Source organism: Mesitornis unicolor, unplaced genomic scaffold, assembly GCF_000695765.1.
Source record: "Mesitornis unicolor isolate BGI_N332 unplaced genomic scaffold, ASM69576v1 scaffold16647, whole genome shotgun sequence".
Taxonomy (NCBI): domain Eukaryota; kingdom Metazoa; phylum Chordata; class Aves; order Mesitornithiformes; family Mesitornithidae; genus Mesitornis; species Mesitornis unicolor.
This window is the reverse complement of record NW_010197224.1, coordinates 1-17,657: the sequence shown is the minus strand read 5'-3', so window position 1 is coordinate 17,657 and position 17,657 is coordinate 1. Positions and strand designations below refer to the sequence as shown.

The 17,657-nt window shown below is 53.3% G+C and overlaps 1 protein-coding gene across 1 annotated transcript in view; it reads right to left on the bottom strand.

Moving 5' to 3' along the window:
* The window catches only part of BATF (basic leucine zipper transcription factor, ATF-like), a 4,896-nt gene extending 134 nt beyond the window's left edge, over window positions 1-4,762 (bottom strand). The window contains exons 1-3 of the mRNA XM_010188737.1: window positions 4,697-4,762; window positions 2,833-2,937; window positions 3-72 (exon numbers count right to left, since the gene is read on the bottom strand). Of these exons, the coding sequence (XP_010187039.1) occupies window positions 3-72; window positions 2,833-2,937; window positions 4,697-4,762 (241 nt within the window). The remainder of the gene's footprint in view (window positions 1-2; window positions 73-2,832; window positions 2,938-4,696) is intronic.
* Between the last annotated feature and the right edge of the window lie 12,895 nt (window positions 4,763-17,657).

The window sequence follows — 17,657 nt, the reverse complement described above, 5'->3', positions numbered from 1 at the left end:
CTTCATCGCCTCTGTCAGCTGCTTGATCTCCCGGCGCAGGGCAGCATTCTGCCTCTCCAGGTCTTCGCTCTCCTGAGGAGACAAAAACCGCAGGGGTTTCCTCAGCGCGGGAGCCGCAGGGACGAGCTGGGGACACGGAGGTCGCGGTCCCGCGCGTCTCTGCCCCGCAGAATTTCCAGAACGAGACGTTTCCGGTAAATTCGGCACAGAGCCGCTCGCCTGGGCAAACCCCACTCCCTCAGCGGGCCGGGCCGGGCGCGGGTGCGATGCCGGCGGCCCCAGCCGCTCTCCCCGGCCCCGGCCTACGAGAAGTGACTGTGGCGGGGTCCCGCCCCCGCCTTCTCGCTCCCTCTCACACACACGCACGACGCCCGGCCGCTTCCCGGGCCGCCCGGCCGAGGGGGAGGGCGCGCTGAATAACCGCCGTCTTTAACCAGAAAACCACCTGCCACAGGAAACCTGTCATTGCCCTGGAAAGAAAAGACTCACTGCTTCCTGCTAGCAGCCGGGGAAACCAGCGGCACGGTGGGGAGGAGGGGGAGACACTTGAGTCAGAAGAAAAGAGAAACCGAGGCCTCAGAAGAACTGAATTAATACTGTTATTAATGAGAATAACAACAAAGGGGTTAACAGTGCTGCTCAGCCTTGTCTCAATGATCTCTCGAGCATCAAAGCCTTTGCTGCCTCCACTGCTGCCAGCTCCAGGCTGGAGCATCCCGGGCACCAACCGACCGTGGAGCCAGCAGCCTGGGCAGGACCAGAGGAGGGAGGGAAGATGAAGCACCAGGTTCTGCAAACTCATCCGAGACAGCTCAAGTGGGACCCAGCACTCTGAGGCCCTGGAAAGCTGCACCACCACCTTGGCAAATCGAAGCTGTCACCTCTCTGCTCACGCCTCTGCTGCCACACTGACTGCTGACTGTGCCCGCTCTCTGCACACAGGCTGAAAGGTACCCAGCAGTTACAGCAGCTGTCACAGGAGGAGCTCACGCAGCAAACGAGCATCTCTCAGACGTGACTAAATGCTTTGGAAATCATAACTGACGTCGAACTCAGGAGCTGACGGGAATCACCCAGGGGCTGGGAGCCCCAGCTTCCCCGTGACTCATTCCCCTCAAAACACAAGCTATGAAGCCATAGGGCAGGTGGAGCTGCTGGCTCCTTTCATACCACCATAGCTCAAGCTAAGCCATGCTTTTCTGGGCAGAACCACGTTAGAGAAGCAAAGTTCCTGATGCAGAGCTGGCCAAAGGCAAAGAGCACTCAGGGAATGAATGCAGGAGCAGCACGGAATCACTGTTTGCCAGGAATTGGAAAAACATTAGCAAAACTTCACCACCCGTCCTCTTCTTGCCTCTCTGCATTTCTCCAGCTGCCAGCCAGGATCGTCTCTGTCTGAACCAAACTGGACTTAGCCTTTTTGCTCCCATCTCCATGGGAAGGCAGGGAGCATATGCTGTCAGTGCAACCTGAGCAGTAGTAATCTCGTAAGCAAGTGGTTTGTCACCTGCTCTAAGAAGAGCAGCCCAATAGTTCTTGGTTTACAGCTAGGCAGGATTTTCCTGGAGGAGGATCAGAGCCCACATCCACCTCTAGCATTGCCTTGGAGAGAAGAGCACCAACCCCAAGGAAAGGGTGTTTCTTCACCTCTCAGGCACAGTTGCCCAGTGCCATTGCTGCTGACAGATGTAATGCAATCAGCCTAGAGCCATGTCAGCTCTAGAATGATCATCAGCTACTGAGGAAAGAGTGAAATCTCTGTCTTAAACCCAGCTCCAACCACGGACTGAGGGCACTATGTAAGAAGGAAGGTTCAGGACTGGCTTCTCAAAAATTCTTCTCAAAAATGGGGTTCTGGGGGAATATGAAGACCACTAAGTCAAAGGATGTTTTTTGAACATGAGCCCGACTACTGCTTTTCAAAGGGCAGCCAAGCCCAGTACAGGGATAAAGATGGTCTCTGCCCAGTGCAGGCTGCATGTTCTGCATCCTGCCCGCCAGTGGCCCGAAACACACAGGACTGCACTTACCAACGTGTCAAATGCAAAGAAGCCCAGCTCCTGTGCTCCAACACTGACCACACACTCCTGTCCACACACACACAGCCAGAAGTGACCATCCCTCCTGAAAAGGAGAGACTAATTCTTCACACTGGGAGGAGCCACAATGGTGCCCACGGTGTCACAGGAGGAGAGTGGGACAGCAGGGTGAAACCAAAGGAGGGAAAATCCATGCTAAATGACAGGAAAAGCCGCCAGGTACTGTAAAGTGTTCAGATGTAGAAAGGGATACAAGCACTACCATGGACACATTAAAAAATATTAGAAAAAGGTTACGATTTATTCATCTACACTGAAGAGTGTCTCAGGGAGCAGACCAGAGGAGATGGCCCATTTGCCTCCACGTTGCACCATCATCCATACCAATGAATACAAAGCGGTACTGTCTCAGAAAAGCATCCTTGTACGCTGCTGCACCACTGCATAAGGGATGGCATGAAGCACAAAGCCAAAGAGAGCCAGCCCAGGTGAGTGTGTGCTTTCAAAGAGCTTCTGACTGAGCTGATCAGAAGAGGTTAGGAAAGGAAATGGGTTAATGTCAGACCGAGAGATAGAGATGGATTCAAAACTTCTGCAAAACGAAATGCTTCAGTGGCAGTCGTCCTGGGCTGTGCGCTCTTGCTGCAAGCGCTGACTCCTACATCCTGCCCTGGCCTCACTTTTCCTGTCCTGCCTCAACTGAGCCTCTCAGCTCCAAGTCCCCAGGCGAAAAGCACGTTGTCCCCTGTGTGAGCCCCCAGGGACAGGGACAGGGAAGGGTGGGAGTGCTCACCAGATGCAGCGTGTCTGCTTTCTGTGTCTGCCTTAGGCGGCTCTTCTGGGCAGCGATGCGATTCTTCTCCCTCCTCTGGACTTTCCTCATGTCATCAGAAGAGTCCTAGGGAAACACGGCATGGAAATGAATGGGCCATCCCCTCCCTCACCCTGCTCCTGTAGGGCAGTAGTGGGAAGGGGACACAGCAGATGATAGCATCATTGAAGCACAGGATGTGAGATACACACTCTCAGCACCAGGATAAAGCCATACCCCAGGGGTGTGTGATGCTTTTGGCATCCCCATCACCAGAAGGGGAAAGTCTGACATCCTTGGGCATTCAGGCACAGCTGAGAAACGACCACACTCCCTTCACCAAGACACAGGCCTGAGATATGGCTTGAGGGACCAGAGTAAGGACCTCTCTACAGGACAGAGGCAATGTACAGAAACCTTTTCCTTTCCCTGTCTCTCTGCGGGGATGCGGCACTGCAGACATCCCAGCTCCATGGCTGGACCATCTTTTCAGAGATTCAGCCTGTGCTTTCCTCCTTTTATCCCCATAGGTCTCACTCCCTCTCCATCACTCTTCTGCCTCAGGCTTTATTTGTTGCAGACCCTTACAGCACAATGTGGCCCCTGCTTTGTCAGAGTGCTTGGTTTCTCCCCAGATCTCATTTGCTCCAGCAATCCTATCTCTGTGCTTGCTTTTTTCTTGAACCCCTTGGGCAGGAGACAGCACAGGTCCCCAGGCTCCAGGTCACAAGCATCATGCAGCAGCCGTTCTCTGCTGAGATCAGGTCCTGCTGCTGCCTTCTGACAGTTGAAACGGTCACACAGACTCTTTCATCTTCTATTTTCATATTGCACTGCCTCTTCTGTGGACTCTCTAACATTCACACCACCGCTTCTCCACAGGACTACAAAACTCAGCCACAGACGTTATCTTCCCAGCCCATCGGTCTGTCCACATCCTCTCCCCCTTCCACCCCGCCCAAGATCTATTCTTTTCTTTGAACTTAACCGTTTTATCCTCACCTTCAATACCCTAGAAACATCTCAGATACAGCAGCTCCCATGTCCTGCACCAAATCCAGTCCCTATCCTTTGGCAACCCCTGTGCTTTACCTCTTTCTCTACCAGGATGTCTCCCCATCCCTCGTTGCAAACCCAAAATCATCTGCCCTGATCATCCCCAAGATTTCTGAGCAAAGTCTCAGGTATTTGCTGGTGTTGCCAGCACTAGAGAAATGGCAAATGACAGATACAGTAAGGCTTAACCAGAAAAGGTAGTGGTAATACCTCAGCCTTGTGTCAGTATCTGCCGGTAAAAGACCTACCATTCAGCTGCCCTGTCCAACAAAACAAAATTCCTCTGTCAAGCATTACTGAGACAAAAAGCCTCTGAGGCTGAACAGAAAAGAAAGCAGACACAAAGTGTCAGGGCTTTTCTGTGTCCCCGAGTGCTGTCCACGGCAGCGGGAAGCAGCCAGGCTGTCCCTGAGCCATCCCGGTCCATGGCGAGGAGGTGCACGCTCAGCCTCCTCACCAGAGCACCAACTCACACACCAAAGTTTCCTCCCTGCCCAGTGTGCACCACAGAGCCCACTGTGCCCAGGGGTCCCAGCCCCCCAGGTGCCCCTGACATAGTTCCAGGTATCCAGACCTCCTCTCTCCACCCATACCCAGCTCAGCAGCCAGGGTTCCTGCTGGGGCTCTCTGCTCAGCCCCACATCCCTCTCCCCACAGCCGTTCCTAGAAAGCCCTGCCACACTGCGCTGTGAAAACGCCAGCGGTGGGTGCCACCCCTCCTCCTGCCCACCCATGGCCCACTCCAAAGGACTCTCCAGATGGGGAGAGTGGGGAAGGGTCCCCGCTTTACCTGCTTGCCGGGAGGGGGAGACTGGCTGAAGCTGCTGGAGTCGCTGCTGTCGGAGCTGTGGGGCATGGCTCCCGTCTCTGGCTCCCAGGGCCTCTTCAGCTTCCTTCGTGCTCTTGGTGTGCCTGCCTTCTTCTCGCTTCCCTTCCCTCTCCCCTGGCCTTCTCTGTCCCCGCTGTGATAGCCCTTGGCTTCCCAGCTCTTGCCTGTCCCAGAGGCACACGCTGTCCTCCTGCCCCACACTCTGCCACTTTCTCTGCCTCTCCTCTCAGAGCCTCTGCACCTTTCCTTTAGGTCTCGGCCTCCTGTGGTTTCTCAGAACCTCGGGGATGTAAGCTGAAAGTCACGTGGCCGGAAACTTTAAGGCAAAGAAGAAAAGTTACAGAAGAAGAAAAAATTTAGAAAAAAAAAAAGAGAAGAAGAAAAAAAAGCACATCTGGGAAAAATGAGCTTCAAAATAGCCTGAAAAACCCCCGAAAAATACCTTCAGGCAGTTGAAAAACAGCGAGATGGGTTTTCTCTGAGACAAACAGCAGTGATGGAAAGGAAGAAAAGCCCCGGCTCTGGCTGCGAAACCTGGACCCTCAAAGGAGGGCAGTGCGGAGGTGGTGCTGCCGGGAGCCCCAGAAATTCCAGGGGTACGGTGTGCCGTGCCAGCCCTTCGCAGGCAGGAGGTCGGTCCAGCCCCGGGCAGCCTCCATCACCCCAGCCCAGTGGGGAAATTCCCAGGAAGCCACCCACGTCCCCACAACCCACGCGCCCCCTCCCACCACCCCCGACACCATTGACGCGGGTCCCGGAGAGAGGACGGGTACCTCAGCAGGTATCACGTAAATGCTGTTTGTGCAGATTGGCTCCCGTGTGTACGATGAAGCACCAGTCCCATCTGAGAAGAAAGGCTTGGGATTGTAGAACATTTGGGCTGGTTTTGGGAAGACTGGTATTTTCTATAAGGCAAAGCTCTTTAGGACTTTAAATCACGCATTAGTGCCTCACCACTGGTCTGTAAGGGGAATATCAACCCTGGCACACAGATTAATAATCCATGGACCTAGAAGCTAAACCTGAGACCTAATTCTCACTCCACACTGTGGTATGAGCTTGGCTGCATCCCAGGGGATATGAGACTGTCACGTAGGGGTCCCGACTCCCTGCCTCCTCCCCTCTAGCACCCTCTCACCATAGCTGGCACTAGAAGCTGTGGGACAGGACTATGGGGAGACAGGAGCATTATGCCACGTTGAAGGTTGTTTCCTTGCTGTTCTCCCCCTGCCAGCATCCAACTTGGGCAATGGCCCATTCAGATGGCATCAAAGAGAAGCTGCTTTGCATCCGCTTGTTTCTCCCCTGGTCTGTGCTGTGTGGGACTACTTCAATCCTTAGTATGGGCCTCGGTAGGTGGAAGATGTGCAAGCAGCCCCTGAGACAGCAGTGTTTCAGGAGTGCCCTCAGGGTACCGCATGCCAGTGGCTCTGAAGGTGACAGTGCAGGAGCAGGGAGTGACAAAGCAGGAGCCATTTGCTTTCTGATCTGCTTATGTCACCAGAGCCAGTGGGGTTAACCAGGGCCATATGCCAATGGGCTCTCCATCCATGGACTGGAGTATACATCTTCTGAGAAGCTAGGTTCTTGCATGTACTGTGAAGTGCAGATACAGAAATAGGTGTGAACCCAACCACAGTAACCCACTCCTGTGGAAAGCAGCAATTCCCAGTTCCCACTTACTGGTTTCCATTGCATATTGGTGTTTTCGTTGCATTTCTCCTGCCTCATGCAGAAGCAGTGAGCAAACCTCAGCAGCAGGGCATCAGCAAGGGCACTTGAGGTGCAGCTTTGGGTTTGCAGCCTTACTGCAGCACAGAAAGCGCACGTGCAGAGGATCACATGCTCAGAGCACACTGCAGATTTATGTGGTCATTGCTGGCTTTTTGTCCCAGCCCTGCTGCTCATGGAGCCAACACAGGGGCAAATATGGCCAAAAGCAAGAACTGTTTAGGGAAATGCTACGATCCCACACACTTTCGAAGACAGTTGCAAGGGTTTGCTTGCTCAGCATGAACCACCCTGAGGGACGCTGTCTCTTGGCAGAGCAGCCTCTCTGTAGCAGGCCGGGCTCCTCTGGCATGGCCAGTTCCAGGAATTGAGCAGCCAAAGGCCCCGGTGGGGCCAGGGGCTCGTGGTGCATTGAGTTCAGGCCTCCCAAGTCACCAGCTAGTGGCACAGCCATTGAAGCATCCATTTGCTCACTGCATCGCTACACTTCCTCTGAACTCTGCAACCCCATGCAGCATTTCCTTTCCAGGAAGCACACTGCTGGATTGCCACTCTCCCAAGGAAACCCATGCTCTCTGCCAGTGACTGGTCTCAGAGACCGCCTGGCCCATCCTGCTCTACAGGCTGCTGCTGCGCAGGGAAAAATATCCTTGTTCCATTACTGGGCAAAGAAGCTGAATTCCTTCTTTTTGTGTCTAACAAGGCTGGCGGCTGAAGGAGGTGATTGGGAAGGCGGGGGTATGTTGGCCAGAGGCTGTGCAGGGAAGCTGGGTGTCGCGACAGCAGCTGGATGGTCAGTGCAAAACTGGTCAGAATGTGGCTATGGCAAAGGCTCTTCTTTGATCCACAGGAAGAAAGTTTTGAGCTGTGACCTGCTTTGCCCAGAGCTGGGCTTTTATTAACAGTCGATGGAGAAGTCTCAGGAGAGAACGACATCACCAGAGAGGGTTTGGACACTTTGTCTTGCTGAGTAGGAGTAAGAGAGCATCCCTCTTCCCTCCTTGCACGAACACGCTCCTCGCCTTCAAGCTGGCTGTGATGCTAATGAATTCCTGGCACTTGTGAGCAATGAATAAGTGTGCTGTAAATGAGACAGTGTCTCCTGGTGGGAAGGTGGGCAGAGCCTTCACAGTGCTACCTGGCTGGGCAGGACCCACGTTACCTCCTTGTAGGCAATGCCCAGTGCTGTTCCTCCAGACAGAGCTGCGATTCCCCAGCTCAGAGCAGCAGAAACCACCCATGTGGCTTCACCAGCTCATGGCTTTCCAGGTGTGGTGCAGGCACAACATGGGGACCTGATGTCCAGCTGTCCCTCCCCAGCCTCTCCCTCTGTCCTGCTATAAGGGGGAGCCTCAGGGGCCAGCCTCCTGATCTCTGTGCTTGATTTAGGGGAGTAAATTTACACCATTTACATCCCTGACTTTCTCTTTTGGATCATTTAGGTTTCTTGATCTTAATCACACGAGCAGTGAAATCACTGTCAGAGGCACTGGATGAACTCACAAGGGTTAGGTTACTGCCATAGTAGCAGCTTGATGGAGCAGGGATATTTGCAGAGGTTTTTAAGGGAAGGATGGGGCCATCAGGTTCTGTGTTGGACCCTTCTGGATAACAGCAGGCACTGCTGAAGGGAGCCCTGTTCTCTCCAGGACTGCAGGGACTCTGGAGGCTGGGCTTAGTGTGATTGCAACTGCCAGAGAAATGGCTTGAAAGCAGCAAGATGCAGTTCAGCAAGAACAAATGCAAATGTAAAGCAAAGCAAGATGTAGGTAGAAGAACTGGGGAATAACCAACCAGGCAGCAGAATGGCAGGGAAAAATCTGGGGGTTGCAGAGCACCATCAACTGAAGCTTTGCCAGCAACGCGGAGGTGTTGCACAGAGCAGAGGAGATGACTGCCCTGTGCTGCCTCTGCAGGGCCAGGACCCACTCAGAGTCCCAGCTCCAGAAGCAGAAAAGTCCAGAAGAAAACAATATGAAGGATAAATACACAGAAATCCTGTGCTAAGAGAAAGGAGTGAAGAACTTGGGTCCATTTAGCCCAGAAAAGAGAAGTCTGGGGGACAGAAAGTGGGTGGGGAGGAAGGAGCAGTCTTTAACGTGTTGTAATGGAAAGGGTGGTCGGGGTTTTCTGCGCAGCCAGCACAAGGTAAGAAGCACCGGGTCCAACTGCAGCAGGAAAGGTTCAAGTCTGAGGTTTGAAGCAAGATGAGGTTAGGAAGACCTTGGGATGGGCAATTCAGGAAAGTTATGCAGGCCACTTCATACGAAGTGGCTGGGAACAAACCTTTGTCAAAAAGGGTCCAGGTTGAATCCTGCCTCTGTAGGATGGGTTAGAGTTACATTTCCAGGGTTTAAATAAGGAAAAAGTAATAATAAAAAAGCTACTAAGACAGGCTTCTCAGAGCTCAGAGAGAACATGGGGCACTTCTCAGCCTTATCTGAAGCCAATCCCTTTGCCTCTAAAGCCCAAAAAGGTCCCTACATCCTACCTGTGCAAACAGCTCCCTCAGCACCAGTGGTTGCTAGAATTTCCTTGCAAACCTGCTGCTCCATCCCACTCACCTGCTGCAGGCTTACAGCAGCAACATTCAAAAATGCATCTCACCCCATCCATCGCACCCGTCTTGTTTGCATGCCGATTCAGTGCATAGTGCTATTTAAAAATCCAACCTAGAGCAGCTACCAACTTCAGCCTCCTGTAAACCACCAAGGTTGCTTCTGCTTCGCATGTAGCATTTTATGCAAATAATTTCTTACAGTATCTGGACAATCGCAACAATTTGCTTATCATTCCCCACATGAGTTTGAAGACTTCTGTGTGGGATTCGGTGCTGATAAGAGATGGTGAGTGAACGGTGGTGTCGGACAAAGTCCTTGCTCTCTACCAGACAAGCTTCTGCCATATCCTGCTGTGTCAGCACGTGCTGGTCCTGTCTGTGACAGGATGGCTTGTGTCCATCACCAGGGCCCTTTCATCTCAGCTGAACTGAGTATGAGTGCAAGGTCATGATAGGAGAACTCAAGCTTAGTCCCATAAATTCATTCTACCCAGCAGAGAGCAAACACCCATCACACGAACACTTCCAGTCTTTACTGGGCGCAACCTGGCAACTTACAGGAAACAGGTACTTTACACTGCACATGTCTGATAAATGACAAGGGCTGCAAGTCAAGCACACAGAAGTGAGGAAATCCCAGAATTAGCTCCCTTAAGCACACTGTATTTACACCCTCATGCCATGTAACATGCTATGCTCTATAACTGCATGATCCACAAAGGTTTCTTCACTGGGATGGCTGTGTTACCTTCATCGCTGTCCTGTGATCAGAGCCTGCTCCAATGTCCTGCTTTGCCATTTCCTCACAGACTCTTTCTACTGCTCATCACTTCAGCCCTGAATGCTTCGGGGCTATTAATGAAGCTGTTTGCCCAGCCACCTTTTCAGGTGTGGGGGGTGGAGCTATCCCTATTTAAAAGTTGCAAAACAAGAGGCAAAGAGAGATTTAGGTCATAAGATTTAGGATGCATTTTGGACACCTAATTTGAATCAACTAGGATCTAGCATTTTAGTGGTTTTGGCTCTACATAGGACTTGACTTAACCAAACTCCTGATGTCTGTGACTGCAGCTGCAAACTTTTAGCACTTCTGTAAATTGGCCTCAGCAAATGAGGAACACACGGCTGCTGCTGTGAAAGCTCTTGCTTGTGCGGCTCACCAACTCACAGAGTAACTTCGAGGCAGGGGCAGACACGGACACAGTTCTCCAGGGAGGCACTGAGCATATACACAGGAGACCCTCCTTTCATTCTGCACTCCCTTGCTTCACTGACTGGACAGGAGTTTCCCAGCCCTGCTCAGAGAAGAGGTAGTGTAGCTGACCTGCGCATCATTCCCTCCAGCTGAGGTCCACCCTGGGTGCTGAAGGGGTCGCAAGGCAGGGTCAGTGCAGGACATGATCGTATGTACAAGAGAGCTGAAGCCAGGCTGGCCAGGCAAACCCATTTCTAGCAGTTTCTGTCTCTTCAGTACTTGGTTTTGCCACTTCTATCAGGGTTTTTTGAATGTTATTAATAATGCTTTTTATGTCTATGTTTTAAAAGAAGGAAACTATAGAAAGAAAACGACAAATGTTTTAGCTTTCCAAATATGTACATAGAGCTCCAGGTAGCTGGGGTCTGTCTGACCCTGCTGGAGCAGGAGAGCAAGCCTGGCCAGAGCCCCCAGCTGAAGGGTTGGCAGGAGGTTGGCAAGGTCCAACACATACAGGAGTTTCAGTCTCAAGACACAGATGATTAGAATTCACCCCGGGCTATTGAATAGATAAACCAGTCTCCTTCTCCTGTCCTGTACGTATCAACTGGTTGGGTAATTCGTTGAGCAACCTCTAATCTGTTCCTGGCAAGGACTTAGCAGCTCATGATCAAGTACTCAGATGTGCACTTACACAACTCTCCAGGTCAGCAGATCGCAAATCCTGGTAGAGTGCATCCATTTAAGGCCAAACTTTCACTGTTGTCTTCACAGGCCCTGTCTAGGCCAGAAATGGACCAGACCACCCAGCCACTCTAGACACATACACTGCTTGGGGCACTGAAAAGTCTCAGCCACCAGATGCCCCCCCCAGTCAACCAGGGCTTCTTTGCTTCCGCCGCCTGAGGCCGAGTCCACCGGTTGAACTATCCAAGCGCATGGACGGGGCGTGCAGCGGTGCAGATGTTGTCTGACGGTTTGACTCATCTCGGTGGCAGTCTCGTTCGGTGATGATGGGGAAGACCCAAAGAGGAAGGGCAGTGACCCGTTTAACCAGAAGGGCTGATCCACCCAGGGGTAGACTTACCGGTGCTGGTGAGGGGGCCATAGCCCCAGCTTCCTTCATGCTGCCCAGCGTGCGCATTTCCAGGCAACACAAGAGCAGGAGGGACGCGTGGCTGTCCAGCCCTGCCGCTGTGGCAGCAGGACCCAGCCTTGGGCCTCTCTAGGGCTGCAGTGAATCCAAACACAGCCACCAAGCAGCTAAAATTGTGCTCCCAGGGGATGACTGCAGCCTGACAGGGCATTTGATGTTCACTGGGCATTGGTTACAGCCATGGCCCATGGCATGGGGGCGGAGAGAGTGAATGTATTTGTGGTCACTTAAATTAATACGACTCTTGAGTGTGTTACGTGGCTGCTCCATGACTCTATTCAGAGAAAAACGTTCTTCAACACCACCCATCACCATCAGATGTATTCAAGCCTCCCAAGGACTGAGTACAGCTTATTTAGGGTATATTCTTGCAGCTAGACTCCAAGACACCCATCTCAGCTGGAGATGACTGTGAGCAACGCTCATGCTAGTAACATACTCCCACCGCAATGGGATCTGCTTCAATTTTGGCTTAGGAGAGTGTATGCACTGGTTCTCCCTCCTCCCTTCCTCCTCTATTTGGTGGGAACAAGCACTTCCCAAACTCTTTGGCTCACGCAGCGTGGGTGGAGGGGGCGTGCAGCACGAGTGGCTGTGCTGATGGGCACATGTGCAGTCAGCGTGTGCCCGGGGCGCGCGTGGCACTCGTACAAGCGGTGCTGGAGCACAGCGCGTCGGAGGCAGCACGGGGGAGGACAGGCAGCGTGGAGCAGAGTCGCTGTGAGGGGGAGGGCAGGGGAGCTGTGCAGAAGGTACACTTGGCACCCGTGCAAGTAGCGCTGATCGGCAGTACTAGACCAGCAGAGTTATCCAAACACGCACAAATGTGTACAAGTCCCATCTGCCCGGGCGCTGCATTGGCACGGACTGGCACAGCCGCCAGTTGGCACGCACAGCCCTCGCCTGCTGGCAGCTCTCCGGGAAAGAGCTCGTCCCAGAGGGGGCTGCTAGGGGGTGCAGCGGCAGAGCTGAGCCCTTGCCCCACACCCGGTCCAGAGCCATCGGCCGGCTCAGGGCTCCTCATCGCCTTTTTGAAAGAAACACGAGGAGGGAAGGTCATGGTTCACCACCTGGACGCAGGAGAGGGACTGCTTAGTGCTGGCTACTTCAGAGAGCTTGTGAACCCCTAAAAGTTCCCCAGAGCAACAAGTGGAGGGAGGGAGAGGGGCAGTTTCAGATGATCACCAACCCTATGCTTCCCACCCTCTTGTTTCAGTGCCCCAGAATTACAGAGATGCTCCTTAACCAGCCTCCCCAGGCACGGCTGCTTTTCCTACGGCTTTGGCAGTGGCTGTCAGTGCCCAAGCCTGCAGGGTCTTGGTGACACATCAGCCCCACTGGTGCTTTGGAGGTGGGGTGAGGAAGAAGTGCTGCACCCTAAGCTGTGCCAGCAGTGCTGCTGCAAGGCCCTGCCTTGAAGAGCCAGTCCCCCTGCCGTCACTAACAACTGCCAACACCAGCTTCAGAGAGGGGACAGAAAAAAAAGACAAACTCCTTCCCACCCTTCTTTACCTGAACCTCAAAGCAGGTATCCAAGAACCATGCCATCTTCTATCTTTTTTAAGCCAAACTTTTTGACTTGAGTTTCGGGTATCCATGTTTTTTGTATCAATACCTGATCCCCTGTGAAGCTGTTGACTCACAGGGCATCTCATCCACCTGCACAAACCCCTTCGCTGGCTCTGTGAGAAGTGTGTCAATCCACCAGCTTGAAATGAGCTGTCTTTCCATTTCTTTGAACATCTTGTGAGGGGGTGAGCAGAGGAACAGACTTATCGCTAAGCCAGGCATTGCTCTGCACATCTCTATCAAGCAGCATTTCACTGGTTTCTGCTCTAAACTAATGGCACTTCTAGTCTCTGCATAGGGAAATTTTCCTGCAGCCTGAATTTAGGTCAGCACCCATTGTTGGATGTCTCCTGCTTTCACAGTGAACAGAAGCAAACACAGCACCCCAGAAAAGCTGCTCCACAGCCATCTACGATGGCATTATGGTTATAAAGGACAGATGTGCTCTTCTTCATCCCATTCGGCACGCAGCCTTCCTCCTTTCTCCACAGCTGCACAGTGAGCAGGACCCACCAGGTAGCTCTACCCTGAATTGCGAGCACAGCCTTGAACCCATTGGCACTCTTGCCTAAACCACTGAGGTGCCAGCTGGCGCTTAGGTGTGCTCCAGAGCACGGCTGGGAGAAACGCTGAGGTTCTGCTGCCCCAGCGTTCAAACCCAGTCACCGAGCAGCCCCGGTGCTCTCAGGCCCAGCGGGTGGTTGCTATCAGGTAAAGAAATATGCCCCAAATCCCTGCCTGAACAAGGCTCTGTGTCACACGCAGAGTGGCCCAGCAGGGTACACCAGCAGCTTGCGTTGCTCCTAAAACTTGTGCTCATGAGCCAGCGACCTGCAGGTGTCCTATAGGCAGCAGAGTGGGTGTCTGCAGCCACATTTAAGTCAAGTCTGCACCTCTCCCTCACAAACACAGCGAGCACCTCATGCCTGCACCCAGGGGAGTTTGTCTGAACCAGTGAGTTCAGTTTCGCCAGCCTTTTACGGTGGCAGCATGGGTTGCCATCGTCCTGCCTGGAGGTAATATGGGTCCAGCACGCACCAGCACCTCGACTTGTGGAGCCACTCATCCATCCTCTGCTGGTGGAGCTGGTGTATTAATCAGGCCCCTGTGCTCACAGGGAAGGTATGCACAGAAAAAAAGGGATGCCCCACTCGGCAAACATCTACGTAATGCAGCAATGACTCTGCCTGGAAGCCACAGAGTTTGCCTCTGTTGCAGAAGCCGGTAGCTCACGTACTGAAAGGCTCTTGCTGATACCCACACCTTAGCTCTAGTGCAATCCCCTTCTTGCTGTCTGCTCACTGGGTGCTCAGCACCACCTTGCAGTGAGCTGTCAGGAGACATTTCATCCTCAACCAGAAGCTACGTGTTCGCCCCCTCAAAGGCTCCACTGGATTTCGGAGCTCCTGGGCCTGCAGCAAAGCTTTGCTGCCCACTTCCCTGGCCACCTCAGCACAAGCAGGTGTCCAGCAAATCCAACCAGCCTGGATGATGCTGCTGGATTTGGGGCTATGGCAGAGCAGCAGCAGGAACTGCAGTGTCAGGAGTCAGGACTTCCCCTGACGGCGCCACAGATGACAACTCAGCAAGTTCATTCTGCAGAAACCAGATAACATCAGCACAAGGTGGTGGTTACTGGCAAAGGATCCTGTTCCTGAAGCTTCATCTGAGACGTGACAGGCTGCAGTGAAACCTCGTTGTTACAGACCCAACCTCTGCTTTTGCTAAGACTCACATAGGCTTCTGGAAGTAACTTTTTGCTGTTATTTCCTAGGAACTCCAGCTTGCAGTGCTGGTAGCCAGGGCTGGAAAAGCCCATCCGCTTGATAACACGGGGCCTTTTCATGTAGCAGAGTCCCTTGAGCTGGAAAGGCATGTGGAGCTGTCAGTCCTAGCCATAGTGACCCACTCCTGTCCCAGGGGACAAGAGTTTCTCCTCCTCCCTGGTGGAAAAAACCTTTCCCCAATTCTCATGGCACCTCACTCATGCTCTGTGCATGGACAGCTGGACACAGGACTGGAGAGAGGAAAGCCATTCCTTTACTGATGGGGCACTGAGAGCCTGTCTGCACAGAAACATTCAGAATGGCTCAGCTATATTAAACTTGGAAGCAACTGAAGTCCAATAAACCCCTTGGCAGATGTTCTTCAGAATTAAAGAGGTCTTGGTACAAAACCGGGCTCACTCCCACCCCCCCGGGCAGGTTTTGCTCACACAGAGCTTATCACCACGGGCAGTCATACCTGCTGCCTGCTCTGCCAACTGCATCTCCTGGGCTGGAGTCCACTTGAGTCAGTCACTCCACTTCAAAAAGCCAAATCAGAGCAAACCCACTTTAACTCAGCAGCAGGACTGCTGGAGGGTTTTACACCACCACACTAGCCCTCTGCTTTAGCTAATTTGGATTAACCTCTTGCATGCCCTGACAGACAAACCCAAAGGCTCCGTGATGTTAAGCTCTCTCATCCCACAACCGCACAGTGCATCTTCAGCCAAGCTCTGACCCAAACTCAGCCCCAGGCAATGCCCAGGCTGCAGAGCTTGGTTTGGGCCTGTGCAAGCTGCTCTGTGCCTCCTTACCAGCCCTGGCCCCAGCTCCAGCCCCATCTCCTCCTATGCCCTCTCCCCACATGTGTGGTGAGGAGGTGAAATGTGCCTGCCCTGGGCAGGAGACCCAGCTGGGTGCAGGCAGAGCCACCGAGGCTGCCATGGGCACCAAGGCTTGGAGAAGCATCACAGGCACCAGATGCACTTGGAGTTAAAACCAGGTTACAGTGGGGGAGCCAGTCCGAGCAGGCTGCTGCTCCCAGGCCTCTGCTCCAGGGTGTTCAGCCTCAGACAAAGGCCAAACCCTGATGGGTGCCAGCCATTCCCGGTGGCCCTGCCCAGCAAGAGCTAAGGAGACCTCCTGGCTGCAGGGAAGGGTTTCTTCCTCAGACAGAAGGGGTCGGTGGCAGACCCACTACCAGCGAGCTCCCTGCCAATGGGGCTGGCTACCTCTGACAGCACCCACCCCGCCTGCTTCCACGTTGCAGCTGGGAGATGCCCTGGCCACCCCACCACCTGCATGGTGTGGAGAGGCTTATGCTTTTAACCAGGGACAACTGATCCAACCAGCTCTGCCCTCTGGGGCAGCTTCCTGAGCCCAGCAGGAGCACAGTGCCTCCACAGGGGCAGGAGATGCCCATGGTCCCATTCCCACAGCTGGTGCCTGCCTCCCACCAGCTTGCCCTCACGCTCCAATGGCTGGTAACCAGCGATCACAAATAAGCCAAAAACGCACAGAGGGACAGGGAGCCAGGTGATACATTGAGGCTCAGGGAAGCAGCAGGTTTTTTCTCATTTCTCTGCGATCATTCTGGTGATCCAGGAGTTTACCCTGGCTCCAGTCTTGCCACCCACCCATGGGCCGCACTGGTGCTAGTGCTGCTCAGTGCAGTCTGGCACCCATGGTAATCAAAGCAGTTTCCGTATCTCTTGGTAAATATCAAGGCTGGGGATTTTTGGGGCTTGTTTTCCAGCAAGTTGAGTAGAGGAACCAATAAGGACAAAGATAAATGAATACCTGCTGCCCTTGGCTCAAAATGAAACAAGAGAGGCAGGTCATTGGCAAAGGTTAGTTAATATCACTTACTGCAGTGTCACGGAATCACCCTCAGCCCCTGCCAAGAATGGCAGCGGAGGCAGTTTTTCAAACACAAAATGAGAACATGACTGGCCAGGGGACTGGATGCCCTTGCCCCCAGGGAAGCACACAGAGCCTGGCACCTGTGGGGGGACAGTGGTAGTGACTGGGGAGAGGGTGAGAAGAGGAGGTAAGGAAGGGAGCCACAATCAAGCTTTGGGGAGCACAATGGTCTGCTCATCTTCTCCAGGATGTACTGGTTGTGGGAGAGAGGGCTGAGGAGCTGGCAAGACCATTGATCCTTGTGGGAAAACTGGGTTCCTGCTGCTCATAGGCCCCGGCACTTGCCAGGGGTCTGGCGAGAAGGTGGCAGTCACGCATGAGATTGGAATGCTCACGCCAATCTACAGTAACTGGACCCTCAGACCATCACCATCACTGCCTCTGGCCTGGTGCTCTGGGGCCAAGTGGCACCTACCGTGTCCTGAGGAAGAAGATGTGAGAGTGGCTTTGCAGAGGAAACTGGGGGTAATGTTTGAAGAACACCAGGAACAGGCATCTAAGCAAAGGAAATCTGCTTGGGCTCATCTCCCTGGGCTTAAAGGAAAATATGGTATCATGCCCTGGGGAAAGCTCCTGGTTGAATTGGTGCGTGAGGGAAGGAGCACAAGGGTTATGACCTGATTGTGGAACTCACAAAGCAGGAGATGGGCACGTGTGGGAAGGGCCTGCTGACACCCCAGGAGTTACGGCTGGTGGTCCTGGATGTTGAGCCACCTCAGGCGTCTTGCAACCCTTCCCTGGGCAACCTGTGCCAGTGTCTCACCACCCTCATAGCAAAAAGTTTCTTCCTTCTATCCAATCTAAACCTACTCTCTCTCCATTTAAAATTCTTGCCCCTTGGTCCTATCACTACAGGACCTGGTAAAATTTCCCTCTCCATCTTTCTTATAATATTGGAAGGCTGCGATAAGGCCTCCTGAGAGGCCTCCTCCTTCTCCAGGCCGAATAACTCCAGCTCTCCCAGCTTTTCTCCACAGGAGAGGTGCTCCAGCTCCCTACCCATACCCGAGGGCTTCCCCTGG